The 22,620-nt window shown below is 43.2% G+C and overlaps 2 protein-coding genes across 3 annotated transcripts in view; one reads left to right on the top strand and one right to left on the bottom strand.

Moving 5' to 3' along the window:
- The window catches only part of LOC139767811 (uncharacterized), a 59,368-nt gene that overhangs the window by 5,244 nt on the left and 31,504 nt on the right, over window positions 1-22,620 (bottom strand). Inside the window, 9 exon segments of the mRNA XM_071697441.1 lie at window positions 87-271; window positions 5,606-5,821; window positions 6,099-6,268; window positions 6,560-7,383; window positions 7,562-7,904; window positions 8,024-8,515; window positions 9,716-10,107; window positions 12,068-12,532; window positions 13,849-14,162. Of these exon segments, the coding sequence (XP_071553542.1) occupies window positions 87-271; window positions 5,606-5,821; window positions 6,099-6,268; window positions 6,560-7,383; window positions 7,562-7,904; window positions 8,024-8,515; window positions 9,716-10,107; window positions 12,068-12,532; window positions 13,849-13,998 (3,237 nt within the window). The 5' untranslated portion in view covers window positions 13,999-14,162.
- On the top strand, window positions 489-2,113 carry LOC139767808 (CXXC motif containing zinc binding protein). 2 transcript variants are annotated; one of them, XM_071697436.1, is made up of 3 exons: window positions 489-647; window positions 731-974; window positions 1,061-2,113. In XM_071697436.1, exon 3 carries the CDS (start codon window positions 1,089-1,091, stop codon window positions 1,572-1,574), a length of 486 nt encoding a protein of 161 aa, XP_071553537.1. In that variant the 5' UTR covers window positions 489-647; window positions 731-974; window positions 1,061-1,088; the 3' UTR covers window positions 1,575-2,113. The 2 variants fall into 2 exon arrangements, with proteins under 2 accessions (XP_071553537.1, XP_071553538.1); XM_071697437.1 differs by having other exon boundaries at window positions 497-642.

Raw genomic sequence — 22,620 nt, 5'->3', positions numbered from 1 at the left:
TAAATTACGAATTTCTTTTGTAATGAGTGTCGCATACTATTTTAATTAGTGACAATGATGATGCATCTTTCTCATTTCCAGCTCACCTTCAACACGTATTCTCCCTTGTCGTACAGAGGCAGGAAGTAGTACCCGGTGTTAGGCGCGCACTCGGTCTGATCCTTCAGGCTGCCGGTCTTCGTGTACCTGACAAGTTTATCTCATGAAATTCAATTAAAACTACAGAACCTGCAACTGGCCTAACCTCTCAACCGAGGCGGACACTCACAGTCTCACGTGCACCTTCGTGAAATCGATGTCGGCGTGACTCTTCAGGAAGCCGCCGCATCCCAGGATATCCTGGGCGAGCGCGCCCGCGACGAGGGCCGCCAGGCAGGCGAGGAAAACGAAACCTCGTCGAGTCAGATCCATGCCGCTTGTCATTGCCAGAATGGAGCCGCGGCGCCGAGACTGGCCGAGACGACGTCGTTCCGTCAAGCCGCCGCCGGTGAAGTCATCACAGCTCACAAAGCGCGTGCGCGTACAATTCGTCCGGTTAGTCCGGTAATCCGGAACCCGGGCCGGGGTACCGCCGGCTTCGTCCTGTCCGGGGTGAGCGGGACAAATCGGGTAGAAGTGTGTGGACGCATTTACTCCCGAGTGGTAACGTTCGTAACGTTTAACTTCTTTTTTGATTATTATTTAATACACTCATCCTCATCTGACGTTTATTCTGAATTCTAAAATGTAGGCGGGAGATGCACGTTGGGAAGCTGAGAACTTCAGTCGCTCGTTGAGAACTGGTCGGTTTGTTTACCTGCGGATCCGCTAATCCGGCTAATCCGCTAATCAGCCTGATCCAGCCACACTCGCCGTTTGCTGCTGTCGTTTTGCAATCGCGACACTGTCAATACCGTCATCCGCACGAGGATTTATCTGTGAATTTTACTGTACGGGTCGGCATTTTAATCCCGCACCACGAGGAACCTACGTAGGTAAGCTGTGATCAACCTGAACCTGAACGCAAACATTCGCCTTTCACGTATGCATACGTGCTACTTAATTTATCGACCACTTCCAGGAGGGACGCCGGCGTGCCGCGATCGACAATGGTGAAAATAGCGTTGCGGATCAGGTGCAGGCTCGACAACGTCGAGGAACTGAGGCCGTGCGGGCCCGAGTTCCGGTGGTGTTTCAAGTTCGTCTGTAGCAACTGCGGCGAGAAGTCGGAAAAGTGGAACTACATCTCCCTGGACGAGTCGACGCCGATGCAGCGGGGCAGCGGGGTCAATCACTTCGTGAGCAAGTGCAAGATGTGCATACGGGAGAACTCCGTGATGATAATCGAGGATTCGATCGGGTCTTTCACCGCGGACGACCAGGGACAGTTCAAGACGATCGTCGTGCTCGACTGTCGGGGTATAGAGCCCCTCGACTTCTCCGCGAGAGACGGATGGATAGCCAAGGTCGTGGACGGCGGCACGGAGTTCGCCGACGTGGATCTGAGCGGGGGCGAGTGGGAGGACTACTGCGACAAGATCATGGAACCTGTTGGGATATACGAGATCCAGCACAGGTTCGAGAGAATAAAGTGAAATCGTACCTTGCACCTACCGGAGGCACGTTTTGATTATCCTACCCGGTTAATACGAGACGAGGCGACATACGTCTGTTATGTGTAAATACTATGTAAAGATATGCATCGCAGTCCTCATGCCTCTTTCACTTCTCGCGCATAGATTGTTAATATATATCATACAATTATAATATATTATAATATCGTTAGATTTCTCATTGAATTGAGAAGATAAATACCGTTCATTTTCTGCCTATATAGAACTCGCATCTGTGACTTCTATTACACGATGGCCTCTGTTTTTTCGTTTGCGTCTGTAATCAATGAATAAGTACGTCAGAAAGATCATTTAACTCAAATTTCATTGATCGTATGATGGATAATAATTCTGTTGATCTTGTGTGAACAATTATTTTGATTGTATCTGAAGTTTTAGAAAATATCGTTGCACACACACACACTTGTTTGATACGAGTTATTCATGTTTGCGTGAATAAGCACAGCTTGCGATAAGATAAGAATTATCGTTTTGTAATAAACATATAGTCTTTTCATAAACTTGCAATGTCTCTTCTATGTAATCCTCGGGCGTTGGGGTATTCTTTCGCGCACAGAAATACCTTCGATCCTCCTTCAAGGCAGAGAGTAAAAGCAAGCACCAATCCAACGACATAATATAATTTATTCATAATCATATAAAAAAACCATTTTTATTTCGTAAATGGCTTGGTACACAAGAGATGTCGTTTGCAACAATAATTCCACTTTGCCTCCAAGCACGTATTCGGAGTTTGCCGATCCCATACCCTGCGTAAATAATCGAGTGACTAGTGTCGTTTTGCGGCGAGGGCCCGATGCTCGAAACTGTGCTCGGCTTAACCGATTCCGCGGATCGCACAAATCCGGACAGCATGCCTCTCTCTTCCCGTCACCAATGCAAACTGCATTCTTGGAATGTCAATGCGATCGCATAAAAATCATCGAACTTATGACAAACGACGCATTAATCCGTCTTTACGATTATAAAAAATTAAAATATTCCTCGGTTAAAAAATTATGTTATATACAGTGTCCTCTGTTTTTTTTTTCTCACGTATAAAACTCTCGAACAACGTCTCACTTAAACGATACTCGGCGTATCGCGCAAAGACTTTCGATTTACGATCTCCCGTCTGCAGTCTCCACAATAAGCTACAAACGGAAAAGATTACGATGTTCGAAAGGAAAATCGTAGAGGCAATATTTCACGGCAATAAATCACAAACGCGATTCGAAAGAAAACGAAGAGAGGAAGAAACAAATGTGACTTCGTTTACTTGACGATTGCCTAATGCAACTAACGCTACGCTATATTTGTCTAATGCTTTCGTTTACTATGCTTCCTAATATCTAACACAAATAAATATATCGCGTGCGTATTACAATCCGCCGTTTCTCGGTGAATCTTTAACGTATTGAATCACATGTAAGTAATCGCTAAAATTTTTTTTTAATCTAACAATCGATAACGCTATCAGTCTATTCTCACAAAAATATCACTATGACCGAACATACCGCGTTGACGATACAACCAGAGCCCGAAATTACGAAATCGATCGAAATTAAGTAAACGCAAACGTAACATAAATAAATAAATAACGCAAACGTTCGAAATATTCTTAAAACAAGAATACTCCTTTTAGAACAGAAATATCAACTACCGTGTCTTTTTGAATCGCTTAAAAATGTAACTCGAAAAAAATACGAAACCCCCACGTAAATTTGTTGCGAATGCTGGAATGGAATACTCGACTCTGGCCGGCATGGAAGATTTGTAATCCGCTTGACGTAACTCGAACAATTATCCTACTAGCAAATCGAGGTTTCTAAAAACGCTTTAACCATGATCCTCTAATATTACGAATATGCGTCGCTGGTGCGCTTTTTTGATCGGTTAAACGGCTCTAATCTACTATCTAAGCTATCGTCTTTGGTATACTAATCTGGGGGATGCTTACTTTATTCAGAAACAGAGGTGATTGTTCACGGGGAAAGATCTCGCTTCCGGGGATACGAATATCGCATAAAAATAGGAACATTACGAGTAATACGTATAAGCTAGCTGATTATGGCGTCCCCATTATGTCACACGGCGAGAAACGATTATCAGTAGTCCTCGTCCTCTGTGTGAAAAATAAGTGACGTTTGCGGATGAAGAATCGAACACGAACGAGGAGCGAAATATAGCTTCCTCCCACTGTGAGTGGAAATGGAAAGCCCCCGTTTTACAAATTGCCTCCTGTATCGCGTCCAATTCAGCTCAAAGTGGAAAAGGTGCGCAGCATGCTATAAACATCGTTATTCTGCAACAGATCAAGTTGGAAGAATCGAGAGTGCTGGAGAAGAAAAGCCTTGACTTACATTTTTATCTGATGTTAAATTTTTTCATCTCTATTATGATCCGCGTTATTCATACGTATTCTCATCGCTTTGATGAGAACGCATATCAATGACTTTCACGTACGGCTTGTCTGCTTAATCTATTTAACCCTTTAAGCCTCAATTTTTAGTTTTTACGAAGTACATATAAAAATTAGTTATATCCATAGAGGTGATTAGACATATATCTTGCTTAGGGAGCTTACATACGTAGGAGGTTTTATTTGTCACGATGAGGCTCAAACGGTCAATGAAACTTATCTCAATGTCAATCAGCGTTATCCTTCTCCAACTATCTCGATCGAGACTGGGCCGTATTCCTTGGGCACGTATCGTTTAATGTCTTTCTAATGTCTAAATCGATTATATACGTTTTGAGTCGCCTATCTGCTAGTGTATTCGGCTAAATCCGTGAGTTTCTAAATTCGTTAGATGGATACATGCTAAATATCTATGCCTTTTTCGATACTGTTATATTACTCATTCGCATGACGTGCGTTACTTTTGACGTTCCTTGCTACGATTTTTCACTATGTTTCCTTGTTTCTTCTAAAGTATATCAAAGACAGACACCCGTGAATAGGCCCGTTAGATGTTGAGTAGTATATAGGCTCAATCCTAAAACGCTAACAGGGACTCTGGCAGGGCCCAGTACAATCTCAAACTAGTGCGTACTATCTTTCTCCTTGTTTCCTATTGCAAATTTCGTAATAATATATTAATGATTGATAATATTATATTTTGTATATATTTGAAAAAATGTTAAATATAGATATGTTAATATAGTGATTAATAATATTAATTATTCTATTATTATTACTTGGTAATATATCGGTTATTAATAATTCCACGTTAGCGTTTTAGGACTAATCTAACGTGATTCGACGATCTGTAAGAATTTCTCGTCTGCCGTCATTTCGGGGAGAAATTTCGGAGCGATCACCGCGAAAGACGATAGATCGAACGAGAGTCTAACTAGTGAAAAGGCTAATCTAAAGCGACAAATGAAAGTCGTCCTACCCGCGCGAAGTTGCAAACTAATAAAAACGACGAAAGGAAAGTTCGTGAGAAACGTTAATTATTGTGCGAAACGAACAATAGAGCGGAACAATGCCCAGCGAGGATACGCGACACTCAATTTCGACTCTCTCTCTCTCTCTCTCTCTCTCTCTCTCTCTCTCTCTCTCTCTCTCTCTCTCTCTCTCTCTCTCTCTCTCTCTCTCTCTCTCTCTCTCTCTCTCTCTCTCTCTCTCTTTCTCTCCCTTCCTTTCAATCTCACTTTCTCTCTCTCATATCACGTAGACGGACAGAAAAATAGAGATTTGATGTGCGCGTCCGCACTCAGCCGACCCTGGTATCGTCGAGCCCGAGAAGGATCGCGTCATCGTAATTCGGTATTCGGCGCGCATGGAGTAAACGCCGCGCTTAATCAATACTCGTCGCAGCGCGCGGCGGCTCGACCAATCGCGGATTCGCCGAGGACAAGACTCGTAACTTCGATCCTGTCCGTCCGGCCAGCCTGTTCCCCTCGCAAGGAACAGGGTATGGACGCCGTTAGTCGTGATCGTGCGGCACAATAGGCCGGAAACGAGTCGACCGGTCGGATTCAAGGCAGCTCGTCGGTCAGCAAACTCGTCGGTTCCAGGCAAGTCTGCTTCAGAGTGGCTGACTGATCTTCGAGGCTGCGCTTCAGGCCCTCGATCGTCTGCATCAGCATCTGCCGTCGTAACTGGGTTAGCTGATGCTGGAAGAACTGCGAGTCCTGAATGTTGTTCGCGTTCGCCTCGGCGGCCAGTCGCTCCTGCCGCAATTGCGCTACCTTCTCCTTCAGGGATCTCCTCGAATCATCTGCGTATACAGAAATAATATTAATAGACCGATATCGCGATAGAACAATTAAACCCGCGTAATCTATTAAGATTAGAATGGGACAATCAATGCAACTTTAAAATTGAATTTAGAAATTAGATATTCCTACCAAAAATTATGTAATTAATTATCGAGAATTAGAATTATATGTATTAAAATATCTTACATATTTGTCGTCGCTTGATATGGCTAGTATTATCAAGGAAAGAATTCTTCAAGTGTCTTACAAAAGAAGCAGATATAAAGAAACACGTACCAGTATCATCGGTTGCTGTATCGCCATCAGAATTTCTTAGCATAACATGCTCGCCCAATGTCTTTTGTATTCTGCCATATGTTGCGCTTCCGGCGTACACTTTCCTTTTCACCGGCTCGCTTTGCGGGCAATAGGAAGAACCTTCTTTGATGGGACCCATGTCGACTGATCTAAAGATATTTTTCTGTTACAAGTATTCAACGATCGCATGTTCACTGTTGACATTAAATCAGTATTATAATATATCGATAATTACCGTTCATCGTATGCAAACTTTCTGTGTAGATTAATTAAGTCGTTTCTTCTGATAAAATATTATAACATAAATTAATAACGATATAATAAGGAAGAAAACTATCTTTTTAGATCAATTTTTTAAGAAATAACGAGAAACTTTTAATCAATTTTCCATTAAACTACAATTTAGAAATTATTCGAAATTTCGTTAAACAGTTTTCAACCTGAAAGTCATCAATGGAGCCCTCCGTCTCACGTCGCACTTCTCCTCGGAATCCGACGAGCTGGACGTCACTCCCTCCTCCTTCGTCGATTCTCTCGCGGCGCGAAATTCCTTTCTACCACCGACGAGAGAGCCTCGCGTCATCGCGTTCGCGTGTATCTTCTCTTCAAGAGAATTGTTCATATTCATGGTTTCCGGTTTCATTCCGCCGTTACAATTCAGGGCGATCCGAGGCGATCTGTTGCCCTCCTTGCTTTCTGGATCGCCATTACGCGCTCGGTGCACCTGATGGTGGATCAGGCTCCTGCTGGGCGAGCTCTGGGGCGTCGTTTTGCGCGTCATCGCCGGCGAGTCCGGACACTTGGACAGCTCGTGCTGTCGGAAAACAGGCGGAGGCTCCTTCGGCGCGAATCCGACCGGTGAGTTCCTCTCCATAAATCGATGAATCGGCGAACACGGCTGAGCGAACTGCCGTTTGGGACTGGTGTGCTCCAGATCACGGATACTGCCGCTCTGCAATTCCGGCTGGGAATTGCGGCTCTTCGACAGCGCCAGTTCGATGTTCAGCTCTGTGTTCTTGATGAGTTCGACACGCTTGTTCGCCAGGCCGTTGTGCAGTTTACGCGACGGCGATGGCACACACGGCGTGGGGTTCTGGTACTTTTGCATGCTCACCAGAATGTTTTCCGCCTCTAGGATAAGCTCGCGATATTTGCGATCGGCCTCCTTGTCGGCCTCGATCAGCGCGATCTCCGACGCGAATGTGGTCATGTACGTGTTGCCGGCTACGTGGCGTCGCACCATGTTGCCATTCACGTAACTCACCTTAAGAAAAAAAACAAAGTAATAATATAATTTAAGTTTTTACTACAAACCTTTGCTATAACTAACGTCATCTCACGAACTGGAGATAAGAAAGCGAGAGAATAAAACATAAAAAATGCTAATAAATTGATCATTTAGTAAAAAGATTGAACGGAACGTGATTAAATTAAGATCTCACCGAGTTCGACCGTCTCTTTACGATCTCATTCTCGATCACAGGTCTGATAGTCGACGGGTTGCCATTCAGTCTCATCGGCGAGAGATTCTTGTTCACGTCGTGCTTCCTGCGTCGCAAGCACATCGGCGTGCCGCCTACGCTCCTGCTGCCCTGATTGAATCCGGAATTCTTCAGTAGCATCCTCTCGACCAACACGCGGTTCAGATTCGCCGTCTCGTCGTCGCGGTCTAGAGTGGGCTTGCGACGCTGCGATATCCTCTTCTTGCGTTTCTCGCTTTGCTTATCATCCATCTTCCTGTGTCGCGAGCTCTGCCTTTTCGAACTGGCTCTGGTATTCATGTTTCTAGCGATAACAGAAATAAACGATGTAATATAAAATTATTTGGCATGTAAAAAATTATGTACAACGCTAAAATAAGTCCTCGATAGCTTGAAGGGGTAAACATTTCTTATAGAGCTTACCTCTGAGAGACGATCTCGTCCTTGCTCCTGCGCTTGAGGAAGGACTCGCGGAGCCTGCTGCCACGTCGGCTTAGTTCGCTGGTGAAGGTGAAGTAGGTGCAGTGACCGGTATTGGGAAAGTGACCGGCGCCACATTCGAGACTGTCCAGGTCGAGGAACGAGCCATTGTCGATGTAATCGAGCTCGTCGTTTTCGAACGGATCGTTCTCGTCGCCGCCGTCCTGGCCAGTGTCGATGTCCGACAGCGAGTCGATGTAGTCCTCGCAGTCGGTCGGGTCGCTGTCCGACAGGATGTCCGTCTCTTTCTCGTACACGTAACTCTCGTCGAACTTGCCCATCATCTCGTTCAGCGTGATGTCGTCCTCGGACGAGCGCACGCTGCGCGTCACCGAGGACGCCGACGAACTGCTGCTGCTGGCTCGTCGTTGCAGGGCCAAAGAGATCTTCGGTCGGAGATCCATGCCCGATGTAATCCTCCAGTTTTGATTAATCCTGCGCAAGACATATCGTAAAAAATCTTGTTTCAAATTCGATGGACTATTTTAGATATAAAAATACTGATTGAAAATTGGTTTAAATTGTGTCAAATGTAAGTAAAGGAGTCAATTGAAGAGAAAAAGTTATACGTATGAAAATAAACGATACGTACAAAAATATTTTATTTGGACTTTTTTAATGCACTTGTAATTTAGTATTTTTTTAAAAGCTCTAAATACACACGATTGCGTAAACTGCGTAAAGCTATCGACAAAAGAATGAAATTTATATAAGCTGTCGTCAGTAAATTTTGTTTTAATCAAAATTTCGTTTTACTAGAACGTAACAATAACGTAGAGTACACAATAATTTGCGAACCAATGCATATGCAATTTGTAAACTAACGATAATTGCATTGCAAAAGAAATTACGACGAGCGATGACATCAGCCGTGTAATCAGCTTGTAATTGCGCACAAAGAATTAAATCTGGCGTAAAGGGCGGACGTTTTCGTAATTGCGGATCGGCGGCCAGTAAAGCGCACAGTTTCGCGGAATCTTTTCTGCTTCGCGGAACTTTTCTAAGAATCGTCGGTCTCTCCTTTAAGTAGGTACCGCCCTCGCCTCGGTCAATTCCAGACCGAAGACTGGAAAAGCCGATAGATTTAGAAGAAAGAAAAACTTCTTGAAAAAGGGCGTTCGCCAGCAACTTACGCAATTAGAAGTTTCTTCTACAAGAAATTGGATAAATTCCAGGAGAGCAACAACACAACTACAGAAATATATCAGATACTTTTATCCGCGAAATTTCTCGCGTTTCGCTTTTATATTTTATTTTCCCGTAGCTTCTACTTAAGCCCGTCTATCAGACTACGGACTTAGGATTGAGATTGGATTAAAATTTGACCAAACAGAGCGAAGTTCACTAAAATTGAGATTAGTTTTCTTTATTATGATTGATTAAATTTCACTCCAATCTCAAGCCCAATCCGTAGTGTGATACGGACTTTATCAAGAATGATTTTTAATTTTTACCTGTCTGCTTTCATTCAGACAAACTTCTAATCCGAGACATCTAGTTAATCGATGTAATCGTCTAATTCTAATAAAATTAGATTTTATTATAATAATTCCGGTTAAATCTCTTTCAATAGAATGTAGCCTATCGGGTGTATAAATCGCTTTGTTAAAAAAACATAAAAAAAATATCACTCACGGGCTTCGGCCTGCGCTAAGGCTCTCCTGACGGTGCTCCCTCCTGCCATGAGGCTCCCTGCCGCCGTTCAGGTTGACGTCGCTGGCACTGCCGGAGGATTCCGTGAGTTTCAGGCCGGAGCTGCTGCTGCTCTCGTCCAAGGCGAGCCGCGATTTCAGGCCGTTCGTGCTAGATCCGGAGGAGTTGGCCGACAGCCACGGGTTCGTCCGGATGCGGGAGCGTTCGCGGGGTGACTGCACCGGAGGCGAGACAAGCGGCGGCGGTATCGACGACGGTACCGGCAGACTGTTCCTCGTCGAATCGGCGGAATAAGACTCTGTCCTGCGATGAGTGCTCTCCTGCCTCTGTTGCTGCTGGTGCCTCTGACCGTGATTCATCGGCGTCTCTGCGCTCTGTCGATTTAGAATCGAAATAGACAACGAAAGGAGAGAGACGAGGTATTTATATTTCATTAGTTTTATATTTATATTCGGCTTCGTCGAGCATAATTGATTAAAGCTTCCGTCTTTATATCTACGGTAACTAATGTTCCGTGATGTAAAAAGAGGCAAAAGATAGGTCAGACTACGCTTAAAATTAGCTAACGTCGACAAAATTGGCGTACCGTCGTTTCGTCGTTTCCTTTTAACGAGATAGTGCACGTTTTACGGTCGTTGGTCCGGAAAGTGAAAATAGTGAATTCTGTAAAAGAAGTGTTCAAGCTTGCCGATAGCGCTATTGTAGGTGAAAAGGTCGTTCCATTTGCATTTGCGTTTAAGATTAAAAAAGGGATTATCAAAACATAAAGCGTCGACAGCAAAATTTTCTCTGTTAGTGTAATACACAAATCAATTAATTATTCTTGACTGTATACAATAGAAGATATATCTCTTGGGGACGTCTTCCTTATTGCTCCGTTAAAAAACGCGCACGAAAATTTATTCGTCCATTCATTCAACCCTTTAAAGTCGCGCCTTTATACTCGTCCCCTGTATTTTCGCCCTTATCGCCAACCCAAATCGCAAACTCGACCGTTCCTCTCCAACCTACCGAAACGGAGTTTCGCGCGACACGCAATCGATCACGAGCCTCGAGGAGGAAGGATTCATTTTTCACTCCTGTCGCCCATTAACGCTCGATATCCTGGCCCGTTTCGCGACAATAATGCATCTTTCTCTCGAGTCGCGCGAAGGGAAGAGCGGAGCGAGCGAAATAACGTTTCCGGACTTTTTCACCTCCGTGCTTCAGGAGGTGCGCGACACAATGCGGCTAATAAAATATTTTTTTCCCCGCGACAAATAGCGGTACGTGCGCCATGAAGGGAATGGGGTCTTCGCGCCATCACCGCCTCTCAAGTAAGCTCAGCATCCGCGGGATTCACCGTGAGAGGGAATCTCTCGCAAACTCTCCTCCTGTCTCTTGGCTCTTTTTCTCTCGGGCTTCCCCCGCGATACATGCCGCGACGATAAACGCTACTTCCAGAATGTGTACTTTCCGCCACGACGAAAGAGGCCGGGTGTCGTTGAACTCGCGGCCTCAAAGACCCTGCGGCGAACAAGCGCGCCCCGCAAGACGTCGCCGCCCGGGGGTGTGTTTCAGCGAAACGACGACGGTAATCTCGCGCGGCAGACTCGCGAAGCGTATACATTTACTTTCGGCCTATTAACTATTTGAGGCAGGACTGAATGGAATGCGACGCGTTTGACGGAAGAGTCGGCGTCGCTCTCCTCTTGTGAATACGTTATATCGAGGTATCTCGAAACTTTGCAATGGCAGACGCTTCTGGCGTTTCTTGAGCGATATCTGAATTAGAATTTTGCCTCGGAAAACTCTCACGCAGCTACGAAAATTCTGTGAATTCTGTAAATCTTGCGTTCGAAAACGTTGTATTATTACTAAAATTAATTAAAGTATGTGCTTAAAACAGCAAAACGTTAAAACACGTTTAATTATAATATTATATTTTACATTTAATTAAATTAAATTTACATTTAATTAAAATAAAATATTAAAATATTATATTAAACATTTAATTAAAATAATATAAGTAGTTTATAATATAAGCTAAAAAAGTTCTTTAACATTCTACAGAAAAAACAATAAAATATATCATTGAGAGTAATCGTAGCAGCTGTGAGACGATGAAGAAGCCATCTCTTCTCCAATTCGAAGATATATTTTTATTTGTAACAGTGAGGATATATCTTTGCTTAATTATTTAAAAAGTTACATAAGTAAAAACGAAAAGAAAGTATATAGCTGAATTTGCACGGTTTTCTCGTTAACGCATTTCTTTAGCAGAGAATGCACCTTTTTCGACGCAGAGGATTGTCACCTGCCTCAAATTCCAAAACTTATGGACAACGCACTTACCTTGTGCGGCGTACTCGTTCGTACTTCCGGCTGACCGTTGTCTCTGGTCATGTTCGTCGTGCTCGCGGATGACTGACCCCTGTCCTCGACTCTTCCATTTCCTGGAGCACTACCGGTCGGTGGCAGATCCCCTGCGTTGCCCGGTGGCCTCTTCACTCTACTCTTGTTGTTATTGTTATTGTTGTTGTTGTTGGCGGTGGTGGTGGTGGTACCGCTACCACCGTTGCTCTGAAAATAGTGGGTGCCGGTCCTGATGTTGATGTAGTATTCGGGTGGGAAACTGGTGCCGGGCGAGGTGCCGTCGGTCGAGTAGCCGGTCGAGTACGCGCTCTCCGGCGAGGAGAGACTCACACTTCCGGCGGTACCGCCGGAAGTGCCGGACGAAGTGGTCACTGTCGCGACGTAGCCGCCCCCGTGCAACCGGATACCGTCCACGTTCTTCGTCGGCGAGTCCACCGGATGTACCTGGGAAGAAGATCAAGAGGCTCTCTGAATCGTACTCGCAATTTGTATCCCGAACATTGTTTATTAACTTTTATTCGATACGACGAGGAAAAAAATATTCCAACTCAATATAAATTGATAATATAATAAGGCTTATTTAAGATTATCTTCATATTTCGCAGATCTTTTAATGTTGGTCACATTTATTAAATTGATAAAAGATGTACTGAGATTAATGAACATCGACACTTGCGAAAATAATCGACTTATTTTTACTAAAAAGTATTCAAAGATGTACAGAAATATTAATGTAAAAAACTCATCTTATTTAAAAATAAATGTATTTTGTAATAATGGAGAAGAAACTTATTTTTAAAAATTTATCATAAAATATCTTTTAGAATTCTTTAAAAGTTTCAGACAGCTTTCAAAAGTATCAAGAATGTTAATCTTGTTAACGTAATCTTCGAAAGAAACCCGCGTATTATATTAATTCGGAAGGCACAGCAAAAAAAGAATTTATACGACGCAAAAGTTCATAAATTCAGTACTCTACATTAATGTAGTTTCGATAAGGCAGTCGTCCGGCAACTACACAAAGCCCGAAGATACTGCGGCAATCTGCAATGGATGGCGCGAGAGAATGCAGGGGCGAGTCGCCTGACGGGGTGTGTCGGGAAAAGAATACTGAACCCTTTTTCTATCCGCCTTAACGATAAGCGTCGACGTGCCCTGGCAAGCTCCTTCCACGGAAAACGCCGACCTAAGGGTCTGTTAGCGGAGAAACGGACGGGCGTAACGAGCAAACGCTGGCAAACAGTAGGAAAATAGGGGAAGCACTTCGCAAACTAGTTTGCCGATAATGACGATGAATCCGACGAGCGTGCGCCTTTCGAGATACTTCAGAGCACGAGTACCTACCTCGCGCTGAGCGATCGCGAGTGAAAGCAATTAACGTTAGCCCCATATATAAAATCTCGCAGCGTTATAAAGACTGCATGCGGAAACGATAAAAAATTCCAAACTTCTGAAAGTTCCACTGGAAAGTTAATACTATTTATTTGTTATACCGATTGTTATAAATATTATATAAACTGCAGTTTTTCTCTAGACATTCTTTCTCTTAAAATAAAATAAAAATTTGGTAGAATATATAAGACGTTCTTTTATGTAAAAGGAGAATCATATTGCAATAATAGTAGATTTCTCATAGAGCTTGTTTTAAAATTTAAATTAAATTACATAATGAGAGATATGGGAAGGGATCACGAGACATCAAAGATTTATTCGGGGATCGTTTCGCAAAACGATCGGGAAATTGCGTCGTGATTGCTCACCTGGTGCAAAGCGGGCGATCTGTTGGCGCTGTGGCTCCTGGGGGAGTTGCAGTTCGAGTCGAATCCCTTGTCGCCCTTCTTCCGGTCCTTCTTCTTTTTCGATCGCACGATGTGTGCCTCCATCCACGTGCGCAATTTCGTCCCGAACATGTTGCACACGAGTGTCGGCTAACGGAGCGGCGCCTCGTCGAAAATGCCCAAGTGGATAGAGGAACTCCTTCCCACGATTATCGTCCGCCGGAGCCGGCTGCGATTGCGTTATTTGCGCGCACGTACACTGCTCGAGCGTTCCATTTCACGGTGAAACAGGACCTCTGCAACGAGAAGAGACTCGCTCGTTCAATCTCGCTAAGAATCGCGACGATCGCAGTAAAGAAGCGACGCTGAGGTGCATCGGGAAGAGAAGTTTGACATGAGCACGTAACAAAATATAAAAATCACGAAAAATCTTATCAAGTCTTGTCTGCGCCGCGTAAAAAGCTCTAATACGAAACGTTACAAAGATTAATAATTCTTTTATTAGACGCTCATTAGCATCAGCAATATTAATTGTGCAGCAATTTAATAAATGTGAAATTATATTTCCAGCTTTGGTATAAAAACTACAATTCCAATACCGAATAGTATCCAATTTGCGCATGGTTTTATACACACGAAGTGTATAAAACTCACAAAAATTATTATTAAGCATAAGATATCCTGCCCGATGACTGAAAATGTTAATTCTTTAATTTATTTTGTGTTATACATATTATCACAATCTAGATCTGCTAGTAACAAGATTGTACGTTTCGCGGAGCATGATATAATTGCGATCATGGTATAATTGATCCACCGATTCGACTTACACTGAGAGAAATGTTTTGTTGAAACTACCAAATTTTGTTACAGTAACAAAAATGTTTTGTTGAAACAACCAAAATTAACCAAAATTTTGTTACAGTAACAAAATTTTGGTTGTTTCAACAAAACTTTCTTCAACATTTCTCTCAGTGTAGGGCCAGCGCACGAACATTGCCGTATAGCGTCTTATTACGCCTTACGTGAGAATCTTGCGTTACGCGACACGCAAGCCAATCTTACGGCAACGCACGAAGAAAAGCGTAATGTAACGTACGTAACATAAGACTAATTACGTTACGTTCTTCTTTGTGCGTTGCCGTAAGATTGGCTTGCGTGTCGCGTAACGCAAGATTCTCACGTAAGGCGTAAGACGCTACGGCAATGTCCGTGCGCTGGCCCTTAATCATTACGCGGCAAACGATCGCGATCGCCGGTGTCGGGTTTCCTCCGGTTCTCTCTGATTACCTCGTTGATCACTGCACGCCGCTCGTTGCGGGATGATTATTACAGACTCGCGTTACACCGCTATTTACACAAGCTCCTCGTTCGTCAATCTCCGGATCGTCAATAGCCGAGTCGCGGTCATGTAGCCAGAGCTCGCATTAACATACTAAGTGCCTCGTCGTCGCTTTTACGCCATTTTTCCTGCCTCTAACGCGGACGAGTGACGGGCCACCAACCCGCCTCGCCGTTCCCCGATCTCGCGAGACAATAAATCTGTAACGGAAGACATATGCGCGCCTCCGTGTAAACCCCCGTGTCGCGAAGCGCGGATTTATGCGATCGCCAGCGGGGGAAAAATGCGATCGATCTCGCTTCAATGCCGCGGCTTGTAAACCTATCTGCAAAAGATATACGATATTCATCGCTCCAAGATTCACGAATTCAGAGTAAATCTCCACCTAGAACTTGTTGTTCAACTAAAATGCTGAATTTACTTTTTGATTCTGTAAATTCCAGAAACTCTCCGGGGAGATAAATTTTCGCGTTCGTTTCCAGTCCGAATCAAGTGAGATCACTTGATTCTTCGACCGTTCTCGGTCGGGGATTGGTAATCAGCGGACTAAACTTAATTAGGAACCATCGGGGGTCCGAGCAATTTAACGGACCGGATAATTAATGCGCCACGTGTTCGAGGAAGCCGCCCTGATTTAAAACCGTTTCCAAGGTCGCGTAAAAAGTCAGTATTACAAAATTTATTTCGCTATTACAATTATAAGTCGACAAAAGTGGAACAATGTAGTCTGAAAGTTTCGATTAAAGTTTCTCCCGTTTTAGAACTTAAATTTTTCAAACGAGATTACATCTTGTTGCCTATATACAAACGCGCTACAAGAGCAAGGTGTTACTTTTAATGCTCTCGTATTTGTAAGACGCACCTTTTCTCAAAGAACCTTTTACATTTATAATATTTTCAATTACGCCGAATAAGTCGCCGCTCCTGTTTGCCGTCGGTTTATGCCTTCGACGAGGGGATACAAATTTGCATAAACGCGATCGAAGTTTCGGGCACGATTTCGAAAACTCGCGGTGGTGGAATGATCTTTTTATGGAAATAAGCGGATAGGCGCTGTCGCTTCAACTTTTAAGAAGCACCGGAAAGGTATTAGTCGAGCCGACCGAGTTTTAATCAGGGCTTTCCGTCATCGTCTCCTACGCCCGAGAGAAGGGCGTTAGGAGAACGGTTTTGGACGTATTTTTAAGAGACCGTATTTTTAAGAGAACTTGGAATTGTCATGCACGTCGGAAGTCTTCCGGATGTAATAATCTTATTACATACAGAATTAGCAGCGTTAATTAAGCTCCGTGCGGCTGACAGATTTCGTGAGGCATTAAATGCGCTCCGGCAGAGCGTACCACAATCACAAATCTCTGCTCTTTGCCCTCCCGGTTTAAAACGGCTCACAATAATTCATAAATTCCTCTTTCGCGTATATTTCCGCGCTTTTATACAGTCTCGCTCGCTTAAATATTGTTAATATTTTAGTACCACTTTCACATCGCCGGGTTAGTCTCTTCTTGTCTGTCTTTCTCTCTCTCTCTCTCTTTCGTTTACTTCCTTATCTATTTGATCAATTCGGGTATTCAATTTTACGTTTCTACTATAAAATTTACATGCCTCTCTTCTTGTGCTCTCATCTTACCCTATATTTCAATCACCCAGAAAAGAAACGTGATACGAGAGAATTCCCTCTTCTTTACTTCTTTTATGGTATCGTTATCAGTTGTTCTCCTATTTCTAAGTTATTGCGCCTTCCATCTTCTCTTAAAATCCACAAATCGACTTCGTTATTCTTTTTGCATTTTTTATTCATCCCCATCAGCCGCGGGGCAGATATGATTTCTCCCTCGGCAAGAAAACCATCTCACGTACGCTTTTCCATATATACCGCGCGGCTATGTGCAAGTTGTAGACGGATATATGTAAGCCTCGTCGCAATGCATATTTACTCGCGAAGCCAGACTCCTCGATCCCACTCCGCGACGCTTATCTATCTTCAGACCAGAAAGGGCTTTTCGCGAAATAAATATTTCGTCGACCGCGCCCGCGTCATCGTCGTCGGCGCGATTGAATCGTCCTGCGCTTCTTTTCCTTTCCCCTGACTCGGCGATTCCTTTCTACGTGAGCGGAAACCGGAAGACGCAGACGACGATGACGGCGGCGTCGTCGAATCGACGAATTTCTCGCGGGGACGCCGCCGTCGCGCGTCGTGACTGGAGAATGGATGAATCGAGGAAGAATCGAGCTTTGTTCGGAAAATCATGCGATTAAAGGCGTGCGTGAGAATGGCTGAAAAGATAGATATCCTCTATAGATCCTGAGAAAGGTCTACGTGCTCTTATCTGAGAAGATGAAGCGAAGGGAATAAATTCTTATTTAAAAAAATGTTGATTATCTTGAATTACAAAAATTATATTTATAAAGATTAAACACCAAAAAAGAAAATTGTAACTAAAAAACTAAAGTTCTTTGAATAGATTTTATAATTTATATATATATATTCATAGTTTATACGATTACATATAATTTAACATCCAGAGCGAATTTTCAAACAAAATTAAAGACGACGTATACCTCAAAAACTTTCGAATTTATCAAAAGGTACTTCGCTCAAGGGATGTTGCTTGATTAAAAGCGCTTCCAAGACGGCACATCGAGCGACGTGGAATATATCTTGCGCTTTCCCTCCGTTTGCCGCGAACCGCCGCGAACGAGCGCTCGCTCGTCAGATCTCTTAATCGCATCTGGCATCGCGACGCTCGTTAAGACGTCGCTCGCTCGCCCGCCGCGCCGGTCGCGATGATCCGATTGCGTATGCTAACGCGCAAGTTATAACGCAGTTAAATTCGCCATCCTCGTCCTCCGCCTTCCTCACCCTCGTCCTCGTTTTCGTCTTCGTCGTCGTCGTCGACATCGTCGAGTCCCGGGATTTCATTTCCATAATGTTTCGGCGGAATTTAAGGACATCCAGAAGGACAACCAACCCCCGGAACCCGGAGAGGAATCCTCGTTAGTCTGGGACCGCATCCCCCTGCTTCATCCCCCTTCGTCTCGTCATATCGACTTTGCGCGGACAAAGCGGTCCGTTTTGAACCACTTGCATGTATTCATGAAGTTTGCACAGTTCAATAATTACAGAGTGGATTTATCTCACTCTTTCTATTTCTATTTCTATTTCTCTCTCTCTCTCTCTCTCTCTCTCTCTCTCTCTCTCTCTCTCTCTCTCTCTCTCTCTCTCTCTCTCTCTCTCTCTCTCTCTCTCTCTCTCTCTCTCTCTCTCTCTCTCTCTCTCTCTCTCTCCCTTTCTTTCTTGACATTGCACGTTTGATCGAGGTGCTAATTAGCCCCTTAAATTCTTGCTCTCTGCTAAGACTACTATATATAAGATTCTATATTCATAAACGTGATCATTGAATACGTACGTAGACCCGGAAAAAGCCAGTGCTCCATGAAAATCCAGTATTTAAGAAATTAATTGTGAAAAATGTGTGCAATTTTATGTATCTTCCTGAATTATCTTATACTGATATAATATTTAATATAGTACCTCATTATCTATCTAATAATATATCTATTATGTATTTTATTATCCTATTACTTCCCCTCATTTTATCATAACCATAACTTCCCTCTCTTCTATATCACAGAGCAGGACATTAAATAAACATATTTACTTTATCTTCGCAGTAAGACAGCTTATGTATTAAATTAATTTATTCAATTTAATATATTATGAATTTATGTATTTTGAGCTTTGTGCTGATATCCAGTGTCAATTAAATAGCTAAAACTAATTCGAGATATTTTCCACTTCAAAAGCGAAAGTGCTTCGGTGGCTGAAAGGATTAAACTAATATATGACACGTCGCCACGCTCCAGCAGGAACGTCGAGACGGAGCTGGAGGAGACCGGCGGGTAGTTTTCAGGGTTAACGAGGGCTCTCCTTTGGCCAGGATGTACGGCGGTATCGCTGTATCGATGAATGGTCAGAGACAAGAGCTCGTTAGTCTCGTTAGGTTCCGGTGGTCGCAAACGGGCGCGTCCTGCGGATGAAAGAGGAGAGAGGGAGAGAGACAGAGAGGAGAGGAGGCTTCGAGTGAGTGCACCCCCTGTGTACCCTGTATAATGCCAGCCCCTATAATTTATCGTGGTCGAGCTGGCGTGTAATAACGATGATATCGGGGTAACTTCTGGCTTGATTAAAGCGAGGCTTATCGCCCGGCCGGGGAGACACACGCTGCTGCTCCTCGTGGAAATTTCGCTTCTTTCGCGGCTGAAGGTTCGCGCCAAGTCAGCCCGAAAATTCGCGCGAGACTACGGCACGGGTCAACGTACGAGTGTAATCCGCTTATCCGAATCGTGTAGCACAGCGTACCTGCTGCACTTCCCGAAATACTTAACCCGTGGAATATACTAGAAGGAGAATGTATGACCTTCGTACCTTCGCAGCTGTTACTTAAGGTAAATCTGCCTTAAGAGGTCTTAAGGGAGGAGTTTATTGGATATACGCGTATGCGTATCGAGATATCGAGAAGTAACTTCCTTTAGTGTGGAGAAATAATTTAGAAGCGACTGCTAAGGGCGTCGAAATGAACGCCGGAACGTTACGCTGCCGTTCACGGTGCGTAAATCGAAACGCCGGGAATGTACGGAATATTAAGGAAACTTTCGGCGTAACATATCGGCCATTAATCATCATGCCCCGTTACGGGGTAGGTAGTCGCCTAGCATTTCCCCTCGGTGAAATGGAAATTGCCCTAATGCGTGTACGGATGGTATTCCCCGGTATTCCTCGGTATACCTACACGAGCAGAATTTCAGAGTACTCGTATGTAACATAGTGATTTTCCCTACCACGAAAAGTAGCTGCATATGAGAGTGAGAGTGAGAGTGTGTGAGAGAGAGAGAGAGAGGGAGAGAGAGGGAGAGAGAGAGGGAGATACATATGTATCTTCGTAAGAGTAAAGTACAGGGATATTACCATTTTTCTCGAACCCCCTCTCGCGCGAGTTCGAGAAAAATGGTAATATCTATCCCTGTACTTTATCACTGAAGATATACCTAAGCCAAATGTCTTAGAATCTCTTACGGATTAAATGTAATTAAACAAGTTATTGCAGCTCTTTTTCTAAATTAATGTTATAAAATCGCTAAGAGATTCCCGCTCAAATTTTTTTACACCAAACACAAAAAGACCGAGAGCCAATTGATCATGCTATAACTGCTGCTGTTTCTTTTTTTGGAACACATGGCGCGCATCTACTTATGTAATTTAACTTTTATTTTCGCGGTTGGTGCCACCTGCAGATCCTCGCCACTTTCTTGTCGTATACCCTTTTTAGTCTAACGAGCATGTGGAGCGTCTTGAACACTGTTGGTTTAATTTAGCAAATGTGTGTAATAGTTACTTACTTCCTTAAAAAATTGATCAAATGTTTTAAAAATTTCGTAAAACTTTTTAACAATAAAGAAATAAGATATATAAATATAGATTTTTAAAACCGTCTAGTAAAATATTGTAAAAGAATCCAAATAAAATATATATCTAAATAATAAGTTTCTAAACAATCTATCTAAACATCTTTTATGATTTTCGAAACACTTGTGATCAATTTCCTATAAAAAAAGTCACTATATTTTAATAAAAATCTTATTATAGATCTTTAATTAGTTTTCTGATTAGAAAAAACCAAATGCATATAAGTACAATATCGATATTCATTGGAACATCTTAACATCTAAACACCCTGTCTTTCAAATTTACAACAGTTACGTAACGCAATCTTCATCTTCGCGGATGTTGCCGCGCCTGCGGGAGATTTTTCTTTCTCTCCTATCTTCCTTTTTAATCTAACAGACGCCCGGAGAGTTTCGACGGCGCTGGCTCGTAACGGACGTATACAACGGCGCGTTAATTACTGGGCGCAGCGGTCGGAGGAGACGGGATGATTCGCGATTCGACGAAAATTCACGACCCCCGACTTAACGGCTCTTAGAAGCGTGTAAACGACAGTAACATTGCGTGCACGCTGAACGCAATTAATTCTCGGCACGTGACGTCGGTCATGCGCGTATAATTAGCAGTGCCTGTTTCACGGCTGTAATAATCAACGTTCGCGTGCGGAGACGTCGTCGTAAAATTTGTATCGACTGATTTGTAACTTTCGACGGTCCTCCGTTGGCTCGAGGCTCGCCTTTGTTAAGGCAGATCAATGTCTTGTCGATTAATATGCATGAGACACATACAGGGTGTCACGGTATTCCCTATCTTAATTTTAACGATGGATTCTCAAACCCCAGTTTGAAGCCCATTTTTCCGTTGATTAAAACACCAGAGCATCGAGCTGTTTGTTAATAAAATCAGAGAACGTGAAAAACTATATCGTAAAAAAGATTACAAAAGTGTAGGAGGACAAAGTTATGATATAGTAACGCTAAACGAGCAAATTAAGACTCTAAAAATACCTGACAAAATATCTATTAATTCTTATCTTGATAGATCGTGATTGCCTACAGAAAAGATTTTAGCAATTTTTCAATTTCGTCTGAATTTTTATCGTTAAAAGTCTCGTATTATAAGATAAATTTCGTGCATACACGGTTCCGGATTCGTTTCCGCACGTGCGAGCGTGAGGCGATTTTTCATCTGGATTGCTTCCGTAATAAAGAGGAAATAACTTAAGCGCTCTGTATGATCTACGGCTTGTATGCTAATCGCGTATATGCAAATGTCACCCTTATCTGGTACACACACGTACACGCCTGGTACACGTGTACGGTTTGATGTACATCGCTCCGGCGCGGCGCGGGCGGTACAACACGCGACGTAACTCGAGATTTCTCATCGAATCTTGATCAACGATTTCGCGGGTATTACATAGCCGCGCGCACGCGATCGTAACGAGTTCGTTCGAGTGTATGAAAATTTCACTTTTCCCCTTTTCCGCGTGCCGACGCGAATCAATACTTCACCATTCACCACGCTGTTATTTACGAAGTTTCTCGCTATCCAATTTCGCGAATAAAACAGCGGTAACGGTGAAATCAGAGTAGAACATTTTATCTTCTCGATAAATTGGACTCTTGGGTACTTAAAAATTTTCACTTTTGCAGAGAGATTACTTCAATTTTGGTATTGCCGGAGACCTCAGGTCATCGGAGATGTTGTCGGAATTGAGAAATGTTGGATTTTGAAAATCGCGACTCTCGGAAACATATAAGTTTGTGATCTTTAGTAAGTTTGTGTCTTTGTTAGAAAACTTTGGAGTTTTGAAACATTCGAGTTTTAAGATTATGGGACTCTAAGTTTTAAAAGGGGAAACTAAAAAGTAACTCGAATTGCGAAACCGTGCGTAGGGTATTTTATACTTTCGAAACAATTATAATATTGGAGATATTTGATGCTATGATCTTTAAGTTATTTAAGT

This window comes from Temnothorax nylanderi, unplaced genomic scaffold, assembly GCF_030848795.1.
Source record: "Temnothorax nylanderi isolate EJ_2023f unplaced genomic scaffold, tnyl_v1.0 TNYL_tig0012_pilon, whole genome shotgun sequence".
NCBI classification, from domain to species: domain Eukaryota; kingdom Metazoa; phylum Arthropoda; class Insecta; order Hymenoptera; family Formicidae; genus Temnothorax; species Temnothorax nylanderi.
Note: the sequence above shows the minus strand (reverse complement) of the source record. Positions and strands in the feature narration are given on the sequence as shown.

Bases quoted from the DNA above. Each gene is read 5' to 3' on its own strand.
- LOC139767808 (XM_071697436.1), top strand. From the start codon at position 1,089: ATGGTGAAAATAGCGTTGCGGATCAGGTGCAGGCTCGACAACGTCGAG.